The sequence below is a fragment of the Hibiscus syriacus genome, unplaced genomic scaffold, assembly GCF_006381635.1.
Source record: "Hibiscus syriacus cultivar Baekdansim isolate YM2019G1 unplaced genomic scaffold, ASM638163v2 tig00110015_pilon, whole genome shotgun sequence".
In the NCBI taxonomy this organism is placed as follows: Eukaryota; Viridiplantae; Streptophyta; class Magnoliopsida; order Malvales; family Malvaceae; genus Hibiscus; species Hibiscus syriacus.
In genome coordinates, this window is record NW_024062564.1 from 1,396,150 (window position 1) to 1,418,874 (window position 22,725).

Sequence of the window (22,725 nt, forward strand, 5' to 3'; positions counted from 1 at the left end):
TACAATTTGCAGTGAGATTATTAGTAATGAAATGTGAGTTTGAATAATAGTATCTTTATCGGGACTGTAATTTGTATGCCCCAACTAGGTTTTCTTCAATCTTTTGTGTTTTTTTTTGTTTGGCCCATCAATATTTAACAAGAGGAAACGTTACAGACATGACTGTTTTATTGAATATAAAGAAAATTACCAATAAAGATATTAAGTGGTATTCAAGCTATGTTTGATAACCAAAGAAAACCATGAGTGAGAGAGTCAGGAAAGTAGAGACAGATAGAGAGATAGGTCAGTCTTTTTCCGGCGTGAGTTGGACGGTGTTCGTTGATAATCTTAGTAAGAAAGTCTCTAGAAGAGAATTAAGAGATCTGTTTTTAGTCCAGGGTCAGGTGGTTAGAGTTTTCATTCCAAATGAGATGAACAAACTAAAGTATAAATCCTACACGTTTGCCTTCGTTCAGTTTGTTAATGAAGCAGGAATAAGAAAGGCAGTAGAAAATTTAAACCGGTTATGGATTGATGGGAGGAAAGTTTTTGTTGGAGTTGCAAAATATAAGAAAGATCGATCAAGGTTGTAGGGTTATCTAAGTCACTTACTGGTGATTCAAAGAAGATTACAAAAGAAAAATCTAACCCAAGTGAGAGAGTTCAGCTCACGAGAAGCATAAGGGATGATAGGTCATATAAGGATGCTTTGATGATGAACATCCCGCAAAGAAGAGCTTTGATAGAGGTAGAGAATAAAAATGATGCTACAAACATGGGGAAAGGAAAAAAGAATATTTGGGAGATGCATATTCCTTCTGATCATTCATTCTGGGTGAAAAGATCATTAACAGGCATAGTAAAACAAGTGTTTGAATTAGAGATGGTGCATAGTGCTCTGGCTAAAGTAGGTATCGAAGTTCAGATTGCCAATTGGGGTTACATTTGGAAATCTTGTGTTATTATATTCAAGTCAGATGAAGAGATGAAGGAGGCTTGGATGAAAAGAAGTGAATGTTTATGCCTCTGGTTTGATAGATTGACACCTCTGTTGAATGAAGGTGTGCCAATGACTTTTTGTTTGGTGGAGCTCTATGGTGTTCCATTATTATTTTGGCAAGAAGCTTTCCTAGAAAAGCTAGCGAGAAGGTGGGGGACAGTGGAAGGTATTTAGGATTCAACTAAAAACAAGGAGGATCTCACGACAGTGAAAATTCTAGTTAGGGTGGCAAGTCCTTTTGATGTTCCAGAAGTGATTACATTAGGTTCGTATGGAAGATCCAATAAAGTGAAAATCAAGTTGGGTTCGACTTCTATCTATTTTGGTTTTTTCTCAATTTTCTCGCCGAAAAATGTTCCGATGAAGGAGAAACTGCCTCAGAGTCGTCGTAGATGAAAGCAGACAGCCTAGAGTCAACTAACAAGACATGTATTGTTCGATTGGTTGAGGATGCACGCAAGAAAGTTGACAGCTGGTTGGAACAAAGAGCTTATTTCGGTTTTGTTGACATTGGCAGTGGATATCGATCTCCTAGAAGAAGCAGGAATGAGAAAGGCATTAATGAAGAGATGTCAGATTTGCACAATTTTGGGAGTCTTAAAAAGGGAGAGTTTGCAGGTTTGGGTATCAGAAATTTGACTAATTCAAATTGTAATTCTCAGGCCCAAACAGTTGAAATTAGTGAGGCCAATTCTCCAATAAAGAAGATAATCCCTGCGTGTCCAGCAGTTCAAATTTCTGGCCTTGGGTTTTCAAGCCATAATCAGTGTATGCTTCTTCCAAGCAGTTCAAAGGAGGCAGTAAAAAAAGGGATCTATTCCACTAAAAAAATAGTGGATGGTGGTTTAGATAATACAACATTGAAGACCATCATTATGGGATATGTGGAAGGTACTAATTTGTTAAGCTTAGGGGGTGATTTACAAGATCGTTCAGCATATACTTTATCTATAAAGAGTGCTCCTGTGGGAAGAAGGATGATAAAAAGTTATAAGAGACTCTATAAAAGATCTAGGGAGAGAAACATTTGGCTCAGAAGTGTGCATATATTAATTTTAAAACAGAGGGGGTTTCAATCAAGCAGAACGATAGTGCTGTTATTTTAAGATATGCACAATCTGAAATTCCAGAGGACGATTATAATCTAGTAGAGGACTGTGAAGATGTGGGGAACAAGAGTTTTAAAAGGAGATTTAAAAGGCTTTTGATCATGGATGCTATGGAACAGGTGAGTGTTTCCACAATTACATCCACAAAATTTCCTTTGCTGTTAAAGGAAGCTCTTGCAACTTGGGAAATAAGCAAGATGTTGGGTATTTCATTCAAAGAAGGGAAAGAAGCTTTCTTTGATAAAATCAAGAATTTAGAGAAAGGTTTGAGTGGGGTTAGTTGAGTAGGTTGATGAGTTGTGGAAGAGTTTGGTATTAGCTTATTATTATGAGACCAAAGATAGTAATTTTGTCTTGAAATGTCATGGGCTTGGGGAAAAAAGAAAAGCATCGAGCTGTTCAAAAAATGGTCTTTGAGAAGAAACCATATTTCCTTTTTTTCCAAGAAACAAAAGTGGAGGTATGTCCAAGGTCTTTTTTGAGAAGAAGTGGTCTAAACAATCTTTAAGGGTATGTCGAATATCCAGCATAAGGTTCATCAGGGGGTTTATTAAGTTGTTGGGATGATAGTGTTTTTGAGGTAGAAGATCAACAGATTCATAGGATATTTATTGCTATTTTAGGGAAATTCAAATTGAATCAATTTAAGTGTGGGTTTATTAATGTATACGGTCCTTTGGTGGAGGAAGAGAAAACATGTTTTTTAGGAGTTTTGTTTGTTTTTAAATGGTATTAGTATTCCTTTTTGTGTGGGAGGGGATTTTAATGCTTATTTAACAGAAGGGGAGAAGGATGGTAGAGCTCAAAATAGAAATTCGATTGAGATTTTCAGGCAGTTTGTTCATCAATCGGGTTTAATTGATACTCCATTAATTGGGGAAGATTTACTTGGGTAATAATCGGGAAGAACCTACTGTTGTCAGATTAGATACGTTTTTTGCTAAATATTAATTTCTCATCTGCATTATCGGATATCACCCAACATTTACTTCCGAGATCTATTTCTGACCATAATGCAATTTTGCTTCAGAGTGGGAGAGATAATTGGGGTAAGAAACCTTTCAGATTGTACAATTATTTAATGAATGAGGTTGGTTTGATGAGAAGGTTGAAGATGCTATTAAAGAATGTAAGAAAAGTTAGAGAAGAGCTGGTATCCTGAGCATCATTAAAAGCTCCAAATCAGCTATTAAAAATGGTTTGGAATGAGAGATCAATTTCCAGGTGTTGTCATTTCTGCTTTATAAGTGAAGATTCATCAATTAGAGTAGGATTTACAGACACAACAGGTTGTGAAGGGTACAAATAGTGTAGTTGAATTGCGTTCTTTGAGATTTGAATTGTGGAGATTATATAGGATTGATGAGCAAATTTGGATACAAAACTCGAGTGAAATGGATAAAAGATAGTGATCGAAATACAAATTTTTTTCACACTTGTGCCACAATTAGGAAGAGGTTGAATTCATTGAATGCTCTTAAGGTTAAAGATGAAATCGTTTTCGATCTGGTTCACATTAAAGCGAGTGTCCGTGATTATTTTTTGATACTTTTAATTCCCAATCTACTTTGGAAGTGGAAGAAATCAAGTTGAATTTTTCAAGAATCTCTTTAGAGTAGAGCATTAGTTTAGAGAAAAGGTTTACGAAAGAAGTGTGGGAAGCTTTGAATTCATGTGATAGTAATAAAGAGCCAGGGCTGGATGGGCTGAATATGGGATTTTTCAAAAGGTTTTGGTTCATATTGAAAGACGATATTCTGGAATTTTTTCACAACTTTTATTTGGGTAAAAATTGGGAGCATGACATTAATCACACTTTCATAACCCTCATCTCAAAGGGTTCTAATATTGGTCGTTTAGATGATTTCAGACCTATTAGTTTAGTAGGTGGAATGTACAAGATCATTTCAAAATGTCTTTCGAGAATGTTGAGGAGTTGCATGGATGATGTTATTAGTGCTTCGCAATTTGCCTTCGTTCCTGGTCGACAAATCTTGGATTGTTCTTTTATAGCCAATGAAGGAATAAATTTTTGGAGAAAGAAAGGTTTGAAGGGTTACGTGTTTAAGGTTGATTTTAGGAAGGCTTATGATACAGTGGATTGAGATATTCTTTTTAAAGTAATGGATAAAATGGGTTTTGGAGAAAAATGGAACATTTGGATAAGAAGATGTGTGACTACAGCCTTAGTGTCAGTTTTGGTTAATGGTGTGCCTATAGAGGAATTTCCTATGACAAGAGGACTTAGACAAGGTTGCTCTTTTCCCCATTATTGTTTAATTTTATAAGAGGGCTGCTATGATAAGAGCTTTCGAGGGTGCTATCAGATGGGTGGACAGAACAACTAATATAGAAGCTGATACCTTTGCTAAGGCTGGTATTGGGTAGTGTTTGTTTGTTGGGTTTTGATGTTTTTTCTTGAGTGTTAGATGTGTTATTTGGTGTGTTTCGGGTTGTTTTTGTAAGGGGATTGGATGTTTTAATCATTATGTAATCTTTCGGTTATTAATGAAATTTGAGGCACTCTTTTCCTTCTTCTGCTGATTAAGGAATACCGATAGGTGTTCCTTTAATCATGAAGGGGGTTTTTAACGAGGCCTCCACTTCCTATCAAAAAAAAAAAAATTAACAAGAGGAAGTGTTTGGATTTTGAAATCACCATTCATTCTATACTTTGACATGGTTGTTTTTAGGTTCCATATTTGCGAACTTGAATTTAGTAACCCAAAAAACCAATATAAGGGCTGGCTCAAAAAAGGGTCATGTTTTGATTTTAAACTTAAAACTTGAGTTTTTGTCCATGAACACAACTTGTATCATGTTTGCATCTTAAATACGAATAAGCATCTTAAATACGAATAAGGTTTTTTCCCCTTTTCTTCTAAACTTAAGGCCCTGTTAGATTTTCTTAATAATAATATTAAAAAACTATCTTCAAATCTTTCCGTTTTCACAACAATCTTGTAAGTCTCCCTTCAGATCTTTCTATTTTTTAAAACTTTCTCAAACTCTTTACCTCAGTCCCTTTTAACCCCAAAATTTTAACAAACCTAATCAGCAGAGACAAGCAGCTGGTATTGATTTACATTAATAAAGTGAATCAATTTTTCTTTCCCATTGATAAAAAAGATAAAGGGAAAGGTTTAAATATGTAAATTTTTATATTATAATAGAATTTAATCTTTGTACTTTTTTCTAAATTAATCACATTGGTATCTGATCTATTGATCGACTAATCCAGATCAGGTACTGGAGAGACAAAGGCGATCTTCTCAAATCAGATTGCTCTATACATGAATACCAGGATTCGAACCCTTAACAAAACTTAAGGGATCTAGTACCTCATCCTACTAGATCAATTAGATGTTTAATCTATATACTTTAATTTTGTGACAATGAATTTTTATATTATTTTTTATTTGGAAGTCTCAATCTCTCTATTATTGTTTAATTTTATAGTTAATCATTGATTTAACAATAACAAAAAATAAAATATTTTTTTATTTGTCTACAATTTTTATCAATTTGAACTTGTAATAATATAAATATAGATAATTTAAAGATTTTATATTCTAAATTTTAATTTATTTTTTATAGATTAAAGATTAAATTGGCAAAAACTTTAAACGCAAGGGATTAAAAAGTTATTTTGTCTTCTTGTAACTACTTAGGCCAACATATAATATCAATTTTAAAATAAAAAATAGTATATGAATTAAAATCTTCAAATATTGTAATTAAATTTTGAATTTTTAAACAGTATAAGCACCTCTGCAATATAGAAAGAGCTTTTACAATATTGCGAAGTTGGTTACAAGTTACAAATACAAGGTAAGCAGGGGCTTGTCCTCTTCCAAAATGGGAAATTTATCATTTGGTCCTTTTAAATTATGTAAAAAAATTTATTAACACAATGGTGAAATTGTAATTTTGTCCTCTCAAGAATGTTACATTTATAATTTAGTCCTTAAGAAGTGTCCAAACTATACCTTTTTTACCAAATAGGTGCCAAAACTATTTTTCGACTCATCCACGTGCCTAACGTTATTAATGTTACCACTTTAGGTGCCTAATGTTACAAATATTACCACTTTAAGTTTCTTGGTTCTAACGACCGTTAAAAAAGTCCATTAAGTGAAACGTGTCACGTTATGATAATTTTAAAATTTTATTTAAAAAAATTAAAATGTTTTATTTTCAAAAAATCCCCAATTTTTTTCTAAAATACTAACTCTTAAAGTCTCTTATTCTAGTCTCATTTACTCCAACTGCCAATCATCTCCAGCCACCCATTCGTCGGTTGCGAGTCACCAATATGTTGCCGACCACCCACCAACCGGTTACAATTCTTAATATTATCTCAAAACTTAAAATTCCCAAATCCCTTAAATCTCAAATACCCAATCCCTTAAATTTATTTGATCGATCGTGATAATCGATTGTGAAAATCAATCATTTAATCGATCATTTGACCTTTGGCCATAGAAGGAGGAAAAAAGGGGAGGAAAAAGGGGCGCACATGGGGAGGAAGAGTAGGGGAAAGGGGATTTTTTAATAATATTTTTAATTTTTTAAAAAAATAAAATTTTTAAAATTTTAAGTTGACATGTGTCACTTATAGGCTTTTTAACTATTGTTAGAATTAAGACATATAAAGTGATAACATTTGTAACGTTAGACATCTAAAAGAGATTAGATTGTTGAACGAGATAGATGTAATAATAATTTCGAATCAATAGTATTTTTTTTTTGAAATTGTAAATGATTTTATAAAAGATTTCAATAGACATGCACTCTTAAACTATTCATTTGTTCTTAAAATATATATTTTTACAAAAAGAATTACATTTGCGGATGTTTGACGTTATTAATTTATTTTAAAGATCTTTTAATTTCGTTTCTTTATTACTTAAAAACTCTTTCCAGAGAGGAAAGAATGTAGTCATTACAATGAAACTACGACGACATTGTCAAGGTATTATTATACAGGGTAAAGTTAGTATACAAATGATCCATTGATTATAATATACTGTCTTTTTGAGTCTATCGATTATTAAAAGTTATAAAATATTCATTTGATTATATGATGTTGTTTTGTTAAGTTATCTGATTATTAAAAGTTATAAAATGTCATCCAACTATTTTATGTCTCAAACTCGTCATTTTTGTTAAAAAATCATAGTAATCTAAGTTAACTTGTTGACTGAGATATAATAAAAATCTAATCCTAAAATTTCAATTGATTATACAACTAAAATAGTTTTGGGATCAAATTTTATCATATCATAGTAGATTAACATCTAGCTTAAACGATTGTCAAATTTTCAATAGAGAACGACGAGTTATAACATACGAATATTCGAGTGATCATTTTGTAACTTTTAATAGTCGATGGACTCAATAAAGTAACATCCTATTGTCAGGGGACCATTTTATAATTTTTAATAGTCGAGAGACTTATTAAAGTAGTGTCCTATAGTCGAGGATTATTTTTATATTTTACCCTAATATATAATTGTTGGAAAAATTAAATGAATTGATGTTATTTATAATTAATTAATTATAAGTCATGTCACTTGGTGAATTAACTTAATTTTTGGTTTAAAGTTACATTCATTCAATCATAATTATTCAACAATTCTCTTTATGAAAAGATTGAATCCTTTTATGAAAAGGTTAAGTCATTTCATCAAAAGGAGAATTCTTTTGATCAAAAGGTTAAGTCCTTTTATCGAAATGTCTTAATCTTTCAATCAATTTCCTCTCTCTATACATAGGCTAGTTTAGGCACAACAAGTTACAAGATATAACACAACACAAGTTACAAAGACAACTTTGAGACACAATTCACAAAGTTGAATTATAATAGCACTTAGAAAGTTCATTCCAAATTCGTTCTTTTCGGTGATAGAGAAAGGAAAGATTGTGTTCGACTGATCACTACGGTTTTGCTTATTGTTGTGATCGTTTGTTGTTGTATCATGGGGGACCAACATCCAACGTTACTCAAAGCACCGAGGAGATGACAAATCTATCTTAAGGAAACTATTCATACATGCCTCAACAAAAATCCTTCTTCAGTTTATCTTACTTTACTCATCTTAATCCGTGTCTACACATGAGTAATAAATTCCATTCTTCTATTTTAATTCTTTATATTTATTTTGCCTCGTTCGATTATATAACAATATTTTTTTTATTATTATTTTTATCTCTGATTAACCATTTTGTCTAACAATAATATGATGAAATAAGGGTCCTTTACGTTGGATCGAAAAATAAATGTGATAAAACTAAAACTTTTTGAATCGATGATCAAAATCAAACAGACTGAAAACATAAGATGCGATCAATATAGCTTAACTTTATTTTTTATGTAAATTTTTTTAAAAAATATTAATTTAAAATTAAATAAACTTAAAAGGTATTTAAATTAAAATATTTAAATAATCTAACGATAATTTTAATATTTTAAGTAAAAATACGAATTTCTATAATTGAACAAGAATTTAAAATATATTTTTTATAATAAAAAACAAAATAAAGTTTAAAAATACAAATATACATATTTATACTAGGCTTTTAACTGGGTTTGCTTGGGCAAATTGAGTTTATCTACTTGGGTTTCTCTCTCAACTTTTCATTTCCTTGCTTTGTGCTTTCTCTTAAGGTTTGTTTACTATTATGTTGTCTTTGTCGTTGCTTATTTGTGGCGTTTTGGGGGACTGCAGTTCTTCTTCCTTAGTGCGTGGGTTTGTAAAACAGAAGAAAGCAACTGACTTAGGTTGCAAAACTAAATAATAGATGCAGGGGTTGAGCATTAAACACGAGAGCAGCGTTCTGCAGGAAAAGATTGCAAAAATGGAAGCACCTACTCAGGTTGATGAAGAAGGAGTTGCAACAGCCACAAAATTTATTCAATTCCAGACAAGTGTTAATCAACCAAATTCAATAGGAAAGGTACCGTATTCCGGTGGTTACATGAATCCTGGTCCTTTATGGGTAATTATTAACATATTATAACTTTGTACAGTCGACATCAATTATATATGGATTAACAACTGTGCTCCTATGGATAAAACCCTAACCGTCTTTTTTCAAACAATTAGATTCGGACCGTTTTGAAGAAAACTACCGGCTTCAAGCTTCTGCAGCCATGTCAGGTGACCTGGAGCCATGACTCCAAAGCGATTTCAACTCTCCTCTTATCAACCCTAATATAACTATTACTCCTGAAAAAAGAGAAGAAAAAAACGAGAACGGATATAGCATCCTTTGATAGAATACAAGCAAGATAAAAGTAGTAGTGATGAGTGAAGGTGGTGAAGTTGAGTTACCTAGCGTACAGGGAACAAGATAGAGGAGTGCAGGCTGACCGTTCCCATTCATCAGATATAACCCTAGGTATGTAAAGAATAGGCCTGCAATATTTGAGAATTGAAACCATTAAGTACTGACATTCTGTTGATATCAAACTCTTCTCCTTAATAGCAACGGATCATAAAAGTTTACCGTGATTTGAAATCAATAACATAAATGCTAGGTAAAAGCATTTGCAGATCGAACTTAAAGCGCTATGAATGAAACTACTATAGACGAGCTATGTCACAGAAATTGATATGCACACACACCAAACTTAAGAATAAAGAAAGAAAAAGAATAGCTTAACAGACGTGCACACGCACCAAATCCATATCCAACCATCAGCCACAGAAAATACCCATTGGCTAGACTCTTCTTGTATTCTTTATCATATCTGAGATAACCAAAGAGAACAAAATAATCATAAATCTATATAAAACAATGATATTAAGAACCCTTCAAAACCACAGTTTTAGAGATCTAAAATTTTTGAAGTTCAAATGGACACAACATTTTAGATCTGAGTCTTAAGAACATAAGAGCAAACTACAACCAAGAAACTGGAATATACACTACAATGCTGCTGTCTCACATGTTTCTTCTCTTCTTCTTTCGTTTTCTATGCTACCCATACCGCAAATCAAAAATGAAAGGAAAAAGGGGACTTTTAATACCTGTAAGCAAACGTAATAAGCAAACCAGGAAAGAGAATGTCCCCAAATCCAATCATATTATAGCCACCCCAAGGATCAACGATTCTAGGAACTCTCAAGAGCAAGGGTATTGCTTCTCCACCAGAATTCTTTCCTTTAGCGACCTATTAACATGAGGAAAATGTCAGAGATCAAAGCTCATCCTTGGACAGTCAACTTATATTCCAAGTCCTTATTTTGGTTAGCTGAATGATCAGCGCACTTGGCATTTGAACTAGGAACTTGCCCTGTGCCAAGACCGATTTCATTGAATGAATTGTGGGCAAAGAGCACATGATCTTACATTAATCAACATAGAAAGATGACTAAATGGATGAGCACTTACTGCAATCATCACACTCTGGTGGAATATAAGTGGTGATATGAAGACCCAAAAGATGTCATAAACAAATGCACAGCACAGAAGCGCTGTAGCAACCTGAACCATGAAGAGCAATCAAGGCAAGGATTGAAACACAATTAATGAATACACGAAGAAAGAAACCACAGTACCTTGATATTAGGTAGTCGAGCCAACTGTAAGACATTTATCATCATACAAATACCCTTTATAAAAATAAATTAAAGGTAGTCAATAGACGAAAAGCAAAAGATATTAAACAAAAGTTTGAACCGATTTCTATGCAAAAACACAATAAATCAACTTAACACTAACCTCAAGTTGCTTTAAATAACAAAGAAACAAATAGGTGAAACAACCATAATTGTAATAAGAAGGAATTCTAACAGATATCACCAGGAATTCAAATAAAAGATCAACTAAATAACATCAATCTGTTGCCAATTTGATATAAACCTCTTTCTTGGCCAACAATTGGCTTTCATAAACTCGAACACATTAACAAGCCAAAATATTACCATTGAATAGGGTGCAACAATATTTGCAAAAAAATCATTTCCTAAAAGATTCCCATAATCATTCAGGGGTACATAAGGTGGTATGGAAGACTTACGAGAATATTTTGGCCCACCCATGAATAAGATGCTCGTCGATAAACAGCCCAGAGAACAGCGAATACCACACAGAGTAGAAAAACCCCAAGTGAAACAATAGTAACCTCCCCAATGACAGGCAATCTCACTGTCTTCTGTGGACAATTTCTGCATTTACTGCTTGTACACTTATATTAGGAACAACAATAAAAAGAAGCTAGATCTTGTAAAACAACTATTTGACAGGTTTGGTTGTGATAATCAAAGTTACAATCATACCTTTTTATAGGAGTCATAATGACAGTGTGAATCCCCTGGAAACAAAAAATATAACAAGCGTTAATAAGATAATATATCAGTATGAAATGTATATATATAGCTATTTTTTTACCAAAAGGAAAATAAAAATAGCTATTCCAATACTGTTCATATGCATGGTGCAGAAACAAGAAAACATGGATGATGGTGTTTTCCCACAGAAGCATGCAGAAGTACAACATTAAACCTCTACTCATTCATTTCTTAAAAACACTTGTATATATTCATTAGCTAATAGCTATGGATATATATTTGGAGGTGCTAATATTTTCTGCATTGTATTTCCATTTTGCAAACAGCCAGTAAAAAAAAAATGTAAGAAAACAGGGACAAACCAATAACTTAGATGTGTAGTTTGCTTTTAACATACCATGTCTGACCATCGGTAGAGTCAAACTAGCATACAAGCATATAATGATAAAAAGAAAAGCATGAGGAGAAACAAAAAAATTAGAAGCAAAACTACGGTACCTGAACGCCACCGATGCAGAAGAGTACAATCAGCACCCAGATAAACCACGCAGACATGAAAAAGAAGAGTAGCAACAGAAAAACAGATGCTAATATCACAAAAATTATTGCACCCTTTACAGTAATATCAAGGGTTTCCTTCTCACCACCACTTCCTGTTCCAGTATTGGATGATCCCTAGGCAACAGAAGGAAAAAGATATCACTTAAATTCCTCCAATAATCAGATGTGATGCTTAAATATTAGAAACAGAAAGAAACTGAAGATTCAGATATACTAATAGAAGGAAGGGAGAAACTAATATAAAACGGATATGCTTTCTTCACACACAAGAAATACAAGTAACAATAAACCAGTTTCCTTTGACAGTGATGAGGTTAGATGAACGAGGACTGAAATTCTACAAGCATCGAAGGTCTTTCGATGTAATTTATGAGTACCAAGTCCAAAAGTTTTAGGGGTAATTGCTTACAGGGAGACAAGCTAACCATCTATCATACCCATAATATAACATAAAATTAGATATTATTTCATATATAAATTACATTTAGAACCGTGCTTCATCTGTTCAAATTCAGAACTTCTACAGAAAGCTTTGCATAAAATAAGCATTGATGGTGTAGCATTAATTGCATATATTATAGATTCTCCTAATTCCTGGCAAAGGACCTTAACTCAAAAGATCTCATTACAGTGTCATGTGTGAACAGAAAACATTTAATATTGCAATAATAGAACGAACACCATTCAACCCATCAAATTGTCATTGTAGATGTATGAGAAAGTAGAAACTGTAAGGATGCTAATCATGAACACCAACTCATTGGATAATATAAAAATATCTAGAAAAAGAAAAACCTAAGTGTATGATGTCTAGGAGGCCACAAACCAATCAGAGAACAGTAACTGAGGACCTCTAAGAACATACTTTGGATAAAAAACGGTTATACAAATAACCACCTAAACTTCCAAAACAGCAGAAGTTGATTATGAGAACCAATATAGGACATGTTAGTCAAGCACATTATAACCAATTATTCCGGGTATCAAGAAATATCTCTAAGACACATAAATATACAAAATTCAACTATGAACTTCATACAATGATAGCACTAGATTGTGGTAAACCTTAAGCGATGATACATCACAGTGTTGATCAGGTTGCTCTGAAGCTCCAAACTCTTGCCAAAATGAAGCAGTAATAAGAGTGCCAACAGACATTGCCCACAAAAATACCACTGAGGCATCCACGATGGACGAGTTGGTGCATATATTAAGAGTTCAACTGCATCAAAAATTAGCACGATTTGGTTTATATGAATCTTTATATCAAAATAAACTTAAAAGATTCAAAGAATGTACATTTAAACATACCAAAAGCTAAAACCAACACACAAAGACAAACAACAGGTTATAAAAGATCTAATAAACCATTATATCAGTATAGTGCTCTATTATTTTCATGTAAAATATATAGACAAAATTTTATCCTTTTAAATGCAAGTGTGGACTTTTGCCCAGGGAAATAGCGAAGTGTGAACCACAAATAAGAACCAACACAAAAGAAAAACCTCAAGTAGAGAACTTAAACAAAAGTGTGAACCTCAAGTAAAGAGCTAGAACCTATAATAGCAACCAAGGTCAAACCCAATGAGGAATTAGGCTGATATAGGGCTTCAGAAGGAAAATAAAATAAAATAAAGAGAGAGGGACTATGAATATAGACATTAAAATCATGAACCTTCTTCAGAAAAAAAACGATACAAACTGAATCACGAAGAAGGGCAACCCGCAATAGCTATTCAAGATATACGATTCTTTCTACATGTACTTTACTTCTTTTCTTAACTTTCTCTGGCTTAATTATTAGAATGCAGAAAATTCCAGCACCTCAAAGCTTCTGCTCAAAAAGCACCACATTCAAATCAGGCCTAAATTATCTTTCTTACTAAGACATTCTACTCCTAAATCCCCATTTATATACTGTCTGCTTGAAAATTCAGAAAAGGGAATACTATTCTAGTGCAAGTTCATGTAAAGCTTAAGTTGCTTTCAAGAAAAAAGCATAAAGCCATAAATTATTGTATTACAAGTTCATAATTGCAAAATGAAAAACTTGTATTAATGGAATGAATTTCGTCATTTATATTTAAACCATTTAAATTCTTTATTTACCTGATTAAAGGATGATAAAATGTTTCCTGAAAATGTTTTGTCAAACAAAAGGACAGACATATATTTACACTAAAGTCATTCAATCAAGCCTTAACAGCTTAATCAAATAGTTGCATTCCATCCTAGAACATTACAAACCACTTTTTGAACAGGATATCTGGTTTACAATAATTTAGAAATGATCCAATATGCATCTGAAGAACAAAAATAAACGGGGGAAAAACATCACATGAGGTCAAGAGCTTACCACGCTTGTTCGCCATAGTTTTGTTAAGGTCGTCTCCCACAGATTTTGGAACCATCACAACAGGTATCGAAATATTTAAAGGAGTACCATCATCAGAACAATCCATCTTTTCAACCACTAGACAAATATTAAAAAGAAAGCTTATGTAAGAGACTAATAAACCATTACATTCCTCTAATGAAATGATCCGATTGAACTTCAAAACAAGTTTAAAATACAAAATTTATAACCTTCTTTGTCATTTATCACCAGCAAGGCTGCAGCACCTCCTGACTGTGCAACTTTTGCCTTGGTTACAAAGTCGCAATCACCGCGTTTAGACAAGGCTACGGCACCAGATAGCTGTAATAAAAATATTCTGGCCGTGACGTTTTAAGAAAATTCATTTGGCTTACATCAGAGTGTAGTGCTTATGAAACTAGCTATTAAGAAATATTCAAAAGTTTAGTAAATTGTCATCTCTGAACTGTACTTCCACATGTTTAACTCAATCAAACAAGGATGCACTTAACTCATAATAATAAATAAACAATGCCAAACAGTTATTGGAGAAGAAAGTTAAAAACAATTGAGAGAAGACAGTAAATTGAGACAAAACCTTTGAAGAAGAGGTAGAACAGCCAGTTAGGGGATTTGAGAAAACAGGAGTCAATTTGGGAGTTTTGTCTTTTTCCTCGGCCAATTTTGCTCCAAAGCTTGCCGTTAACCCAGTCATATATTCACCTTCATCACCATCAATCCATATCCTCACCATGGCCTGCAAGATTTGAACTGAATTATTAAGGAAATAATGCGCACACTATTACTCTTAACATATGAAATTCATATAAATCAACCAACAAAACATCAGTTTTTTCATAAGATAGCGAAACTAATGCAAATCCTGAGTTTACATATCATCTGAATTGTTTTACCAAGAATAAATTTTGTAATAATTTGACTAATTCACAACCAACAATGCAAGTTGGTAGCAACAAATATCCCCATTGTCCATGACAAATCCTACACAAATCAGTAACATAATCTATCTATCGGCACCAACATTAATTTCCACTGTTTGTTCCAATTAAAGAAAGAGGATATTTTCGTTTTCCTATTTCTTTCACATAAATGAAAATGGAGAATCTTAATAAAAAAATTATAACAATGTCAAATAATGTGGAAATTTAGATAAAGGAAAAAAAATGAACCAATTTAATAGAGGATAAAGTACACAAATGGTCCATGTTATTGCTTTATTGAGTCATCCGACTATTAAAAGTTATAAAATGATTCTCAATTATAGGGCACTATTTTGTTGAGTCCCTTAACTATTAAAAGTTAAAAAACGATCACTTTACTATTCATATATTTCAAACTCTTCATTTTTCGTTAATAGATTGACAGTCAATTGAGTTTGACGTTAACATGCTGATTGAGATATAATAATCTTTTCAGATTCTGAAATCATATTTTATTATATCTCAGTGAATACGTTAACGTTAATCCCAGACTTCAATCATTTTTTAATGGAAAATGACAAGTTTGAAAAATATAAATAGTTGTGTGGCCATTTATAACTTTTAATAATCAAAGGGACTCAACAAAGCAACGCCCTAGAATCAAGGATCATAATGTAACTTATAATAATCAATAAACTCAACAAAATATCACCCTATAATTAGAGGACAATTTGTATACCTTACCCTTTAATAAAGCACAAAGCACGAAGCATGCAAATGCTAATAAATTTTTTTTCTTGGGTAAAGTACACAAATGATCCCTTGACTATATGGTATTGTTTTATTAAGTCCTCCAACTTTTAAAAGTTACAAAATGATCCTCTGATTATAGAGTGTTTCGAGTCCCTCGACTATTAAAAGTTATAAAATGATCATATGACTATTCATTATGTTCCAAACTTGTCATTTTTCGTTAAAATTTAACGATATCTTGAGTTAAATGTTAACATGCTGAATGTGATATGATAAAATCTTATCCCAAAATCTCAAACTAGTATCATATCTCAGTCATCATGTTAACGTCCAACTTAGACAACCACTAATTTTTTGATGGAAAAGAACGAGTTTGGCACATAACGAATATTCGAGTGATCATTTTGCAACTTTTAATATTCAAGGGACTTAAAAAATCAATATTATATAGTCAGTGGACCATCATGTAACTTTTAATAGTTGAGGGATTTAAAAAGTAATACCCTATAATCGATAGACTATTTGTGTACTTTACCCTTTTTAAAGAAAAATAGAAAAACAAAATTACCGATTCGATAGTATTGTTACATGAAGGTGATACGGCGACGACAGTAACAACAGATGATAAAACAATAAAAAATAAAAATGAAAGAGTCGCCAAAATCCCCCGTCGGTTTGCCAGAGAAAACAACATGTTGGTGTGGCAATTATTGATTGAAGAGAGAGAGAAAGAAAAATGGAATTAATAAATTCTTTCTCTTTTACTTTCTCTTTGTTAAAGAAAATCGATGCATGAGAATGCATTGAGGAAGAAAAAAGAACTCTTTCTTCTGTGTAAGCTAAATTTATTTATCTCTCTCTCTCTCCGATTACTTTAGCGGGAAATTCGTTCCGTTTGTAAGTAAAGCGATAGGTTCGGTGTTGGCCGTTGGGTATGGCAGACAAGTTCGCCAGAAAATTTTCAAATATTATTTTAATTATTTTATTTTTAGCAATTCTCAGGAAAATGAAAAAAATATCAATCAAATTATACCATGCAATAATTTTAATCGATTGATTATGATAAAATAAATAAATGATATAACGTGGATTAAGCGATTTCGATGGTGATAAAAGAGTCATTATTCTTTGAAGTCCGATTTAAACATCATGAGTTCTTAGAATATAAACTTTTAATGTCGGATAGTTAAACATATATTACTTTACGGAATTAAAATCATTGCATTTTCATTTAACCTTTCTACACCAAAAAAAAAAAGGAAACCACTAAAGATAAATAAAAATAAACCCTAAATATTAAATCAAACACCCAAACATGTCAACGGAATTCTTCATTCCCAACTAAAATATAATGCCAAAATATGTTACATGACAGACACTGAATTTTAGCAGGGAAAACATGTCAACTCGAATTCTTCATTCTCATCCAAATTCTTAAGCCAAAACATATGTTACATGACAGACACATGATTTAACAAAGAAATCTGGAACATTTTGCATTTCTTTTTCCATTTTCCAATTCAATCACTTCTCAAACAAGGGAAACAATGTCAGTCAAATTTTGGACCCCGCATGTACAAATTTCCATTTCTTTGTGGAGTTTCTGCAAAAGGAAAGTTATAAATGTCAAACATAAACTCGAAGAAAACACGTGTTGGAGTTGAAACTTGAAAGCCATTTTAAACATATTCTAAAGGCAAAGTAGTTTACAACTGACCCTAAATTTTGGACAACCTTAATTTGGAGAATGCATATACTTATACATAACGTTATTATCCACTTTGATTCAAAGATTTTTGAACTATTGAGTGAACTTAGTGTGGTGAAAAGGATGTTGTTCTCTTGGAAAAACCCGAGTTTGAGCAGTTGCAGTGTGTATGCGTGTTGTCAATATAAAAGTTATGGTGGGGGAAATCTCTCTCCAAGGACAGACATATGATTTTATGATAGCTAGGAGGGACGCACTTATAAAATTTTAAGAGGAGACGAACTTATAAAAAAATATCTAAAATATATGAATTTAGGATTTTTAGGAGTCATCCCCTTCAATCTATCTCTGTTTTTCCCAATCCGTTCCGTCCCTGCTTGGATTCCAAGCCTTAATGATACTTTTTGGCCAAGAGAAAAGTTAAATTGAATGTACTCTACCATGCACATGCATATCATAGATAGATTCGATATCACTACCACTGCAAAATGCATCTATCATGTGAATAAGGATCATAATGATATTGTTTGAAACTCAGCACGACATATTTACGAACCTGAACTTCATTTTGAAGACCTTTAATATGCTGCACGGCCAAGTCCAGCATATCTGCGTAGCTCGTTTGCTGCAAGAAGATTTTAAAGATACGTCATTTTTATCTGAAATAAAATTTTGGATCTTTTTGTCACACTAACTTCAAAACCGTAACTTCACAAGGTAATGAATGATTTGAAGCAACGTATATATAGATTCAACACAAGGGCTAGAATAGAAATATATATGTGATTACCTTATCCATGTTAGGAACAAGCTCTTGTAATTTCTTCAGCTTCCCACTTATTCTTGTTCTTCTCTCCTGTACATATATATGAAGTTTTAATGATGCTCGATATTATTTATCATTCTTTAGAGAACTAATGCATATTAATTAATACGCTTTCCTCTTGCATCTTAATAAACAATTTGATTTCTGAGCAGCTATAGCAATTCTCTCTTGAATCTTAACTTACTCTTTCAGCAATGCTTCGAGGGTGAGTCGCACATCCACGCTTGCTCGGATTTTACAAGGCACAGAATCTTCAGGAGTATGTAGCAGCTGTTCAACTGTGGCCATCTCAAGTGTTGTTTGGGGCAAGCTAAACTGAAATAATGATCAAATGGGAATATATGAGGTCAATAACGAGAAGTAAATGACATGACTGTAAAGCACTTTGATATCCATCATGTGATGACAAGCTGATCAATGGTGCTACTGTTAGCTGCAAATCATGCTCCTATTTGGCAAACAACCATAACAGCCTCCTAAATGTTCATTTTCATAGGAAACAAGCACCGTTAAGTTGTTCTTCCATGATTGGTACCTGAGTTTCCAAGGCATTGAGACATTTGTAAAAATCGCCATCGATATTTTTAGCCCTCTTGCTTGGTGGGGCAGAAAACGCATTGGAGTTTGTATTATCCCATGAATCCATTCCAAAGCCAGCAGCTTCAAATGAATGTGCAGCATTTTGGCGGTTACCGTTAGAGTTGACACCATCAACAAGATTCTCACTTACTTCGGAGATTTGAGAAAGAGAATCTTGTATAGTGAAACTCAATTGGGACTTCAGCCTTGACGCTCCATGGCCACCTTTAGCACCGCCTTGAGAGCTATAGTTTCTGTTGCCCATTGTAACACTAAAACCTGCGATGACCGTTTTTAGTTTTTTCTGCAACATAACATATTAACATGTACTAAATGTCCAAAACTTTCTGTATCAGACACATATCCAAATTTGTTATTCTTGCCCGAGTTCAAAATAGATTAAGAAATATATAGTTTTCTGTGAATATCAATTGAACCAATGGAATCTACAATCTAGCAAACAGTTAACTTTAGACATGATAAAGACCAGTAAATATAGTTTTGCTGCAAATTCGTCTCGAAGGAAATCAATACAATTCCAATTTTCTAAACCGCAACCTTAAAATTATGTCATTCTATTACTATTGGTTTTTTAGGTACTGCTTCTCTTAATAGTCATTCTGCATGTCTGCCATACCAATAGGACAAATAATGTGGCCTGCATTTAGTTATATGGTTATTCAAGTGTTAGCTTTAAAAGTAAAATCGTAAACATGCATCCGGATATAAAGTTATTTAATATATACAGTACAATCAAACTCAGAAACTGGTATGATATGTGTTTATTTAATTTTCTTTAAAAAAACATTCATATCCTTGAAAGTCCTTGAACGATTTATATTTATTCTCAAAACTGATATTTTATATATAAATGGCGTATACAACTTTTTTTTTAAAAAAGAACAAAACAATATAAAATTCAAAAGCATACACATATAATTTTTTTTAATAAATGACTATCCTTTTGGATGCATTGTTTCATCAAGAAATATATTACTCTAACTCTTTATTTTTCTCTAAACCACCACTTGTTATCCATATCTATATCTATATTTAATATTACATTTGGATATGAGAATAAGGATTTATGATTAAAGACCTTTCAAATATTTAAAATATCTTCAAAAGGAAAGGATGGATTTACCTCTTTAGGTCAGATGAAGTTAGAATGTTATATTTGAAAATTTGAGATAAATTTATAAAATTTATGGAGACCAGAAACTAATAACTGTGTTTAAAATTTTTAATTTAAACAAATATTTTTTTAGAGGGCTAAAATACACTTTTTATTTTTGCTAAGGATCAGAGTCTCTATGTATATTTTTTTACGGGTAAAGTACATCATTCCTCACTAAACTTTACTTTCTCTCATATTTTTCTCATTGCACTTTTATTTTTTTCAATTTAGTCACTATAATTTCGAATTACTCCTGTTTCGATCATTTTGAGTTATTTTATTATTATTTTGGTATGATGTGGCATTATTATTATTATTTTAAATTATTTTTATATTAAAATCAATAAAAAAATGCCACATCATATTGAAATAATAATAAAATAATATAAAATGACCAAAACAAGAGCAATTCGAAAGTTTAGTGAGTAAATTAAAAAATTAAAATAGTAAGTAAATAGGAAGATAGTAAAGTTCAATGAAAAATAATGCATATATATGGTGTTTATATCTCAAATTCGATAACATAGACCGGATGATACGTTAGGATACTATTTGTCCTAATAGTTTTTTCAAATAGGGGTGAGCAAAAATTTACTTGATTAAAAAAATAAAATTTTAGATTCGATTTAATGTTAAAAAATTGATTTAAACTCGAAATTTCATAAATTTAACTAAAAATATTAAAATGGAATTTTAAATTATAAAATTTGAACTCATTGATTCATCTAATTTAGAATTTTTTTACTTGATGGAATATTCATCCCTATTTATATGAACAAGCCAAGCTTCAAGTGCCCCTCGTTCCACTGCAGTAATGTCAGATTGGCCATTGGACTACAACGCTCATCTCTTAATTTATTCCATCGTCCAACTGTCTAACTTTTTTAACATAATGTCATATATAATAATTTCTGTTAGGGTAGAGTTTTTATGTAAAAACATCAACTTTATTTATTTATTTATTTTTTGTATGTGCAAAAAAAACTTTTTGCATTAAAATCTTTAAATTTTCTTTTGCAAATTATTTTATAACTCGATAAATTTTGATTTTTGTATGGAATTACACAATACATATAATCTAGTGTAAGAAAACTTTGAGTATAAATAATTAAATATGAATAATTTTATAAAAGTTTATGACTAGTATTTCTTTTACAAATTGATGATGATGATAAGAAATATTTTATAATTTAAAAACTTATAAATTTCATATATTTTTGAAAAATTTATTGACTTTTAAAATTAATTGTTTAAAAATATAAAAAATATTAAAATAAACTTTTAATTACAATTGAGGAATCAAATGAATTATTATTCATTAATTATTAATTTTTAACATCAGTTAATAATGTTTATCATTTTTCATAAAATTAAATTTTAATATTTATTTATATTTTTTAAAATTAATATTAGAAAGAATATTTTATATATATGATATTTTTTAGTTTTAAATTTTTTTATTTAATTTTGTTACAAGTTTAGAGAGTAACACAAAAGAAAGGAAAATCTTTAGATTTTCATGTATGTATTTATACTTTTCTTTTAGAAACATTTTACCATAATTTTTCTTAATTAATTTGAATAATAATAGAATAAATGATAATTGTAACTCATTTATTTAAAAATCAATCAAATATATAAAAAAAAATTAAAAGTGAATAAAATTTAATAAAAAAGAATATAAAGCTAAAGAATCAATTATTTTATATTTTTTATATTTTTAAACAATTAATTTTAAAAGTCAATAAATTTTTTAAAAATATATGAAATTTATAATTTTTTAAATTATAAAATATTTCTTATCATCATCATCATCGTTTTGTAAAAGAAATACTAGTTTTAAAACTTTTATAAAATTTTTCCTATACTAGATTATACGTAATGTAATTTTATGCAAAAAATCAAAATTTGTCGATTTATAAAATAATTTGCAAAATAATATTTAAAGATTTTAATGTATAAAGTTTTTTTTACAATAATATAATAAATAAAGTTAACGTTTTTACACAAAAATCATCATAATAAAAATTAATTACATATTAGACACTATTTTAAAAATATTTACAAAATTAACACCCGATATTTACACGTGGTGCCACATCAGCGTAAGGCGCGGTACATGAGGCGCGCCTTCTGCAAAGGGTGTTAGATCGGGAAATAAAGATGAAAAGGTGTCTGACAGGGAAATAAAGAGGGAAATGATGATTTATTGGGAAAATCGTCCAAATATATCACAATCTATATTTTTAATTAATATTCAAATGTTAATTAGATTTATTAGATAAAATATAAGCTTAATCATATGAGATCATATCCAAGTGATCATAAAAAATGAGTTGATAATGAAAAAATATATTAAAAGTAAGATTTAGTAATTGTTGGAAGACGGTTGAATCCTATTTATTTCTTATTTGGACGTGTAAGAGAGGGG

General features: G+C 31.3%; 1 protein-coding gene and 2 pseudogenes across 1 annotated transcript; 1 reads left to right on the plus strand and 2 right to left on the minus strand.

The window, feature by feature from the left end:
* Positions 1 to 242: 242 nt before the first annotated feature.
* Positions 243 to 575, plus strand: LOC120212781 (polyadenylate-binding protein 4-like). Its single transcript, XM_039210972.1, has one exon. The coding sequence runs from the start codon at positions 243 to 245 to the stop codon at positions 573 to 575; it is 333 nt and encodes a 110-aa protein (XP_039066903.1).
* An 8,656-nt stretch (positions 576 to 9,231) lies between these two features.
* Positions 9,232 to 15,064, minus strand: LOC120212782 (annotated as a pseudogene).
* Positions 15,065 to 18,187: 3,123 nt separating this feature from the next.
* Positions 18,188 to 19,430, minus strand: LOC120212783 (annotated as a pseudogene).
* Positions 19,431 to 22,725: the final 3,295 nt, after the last annotated feature.

What these genes read in the sequence shown, in the direction of transcription:
- LOC120212781 (XM_039210972.1), top strand. Translation starts at nt 243, where the DNA reads ATGAGTGAGAGAGTCAGGAAAGTAGAGACAGATAGAGAGATAGGTCAG.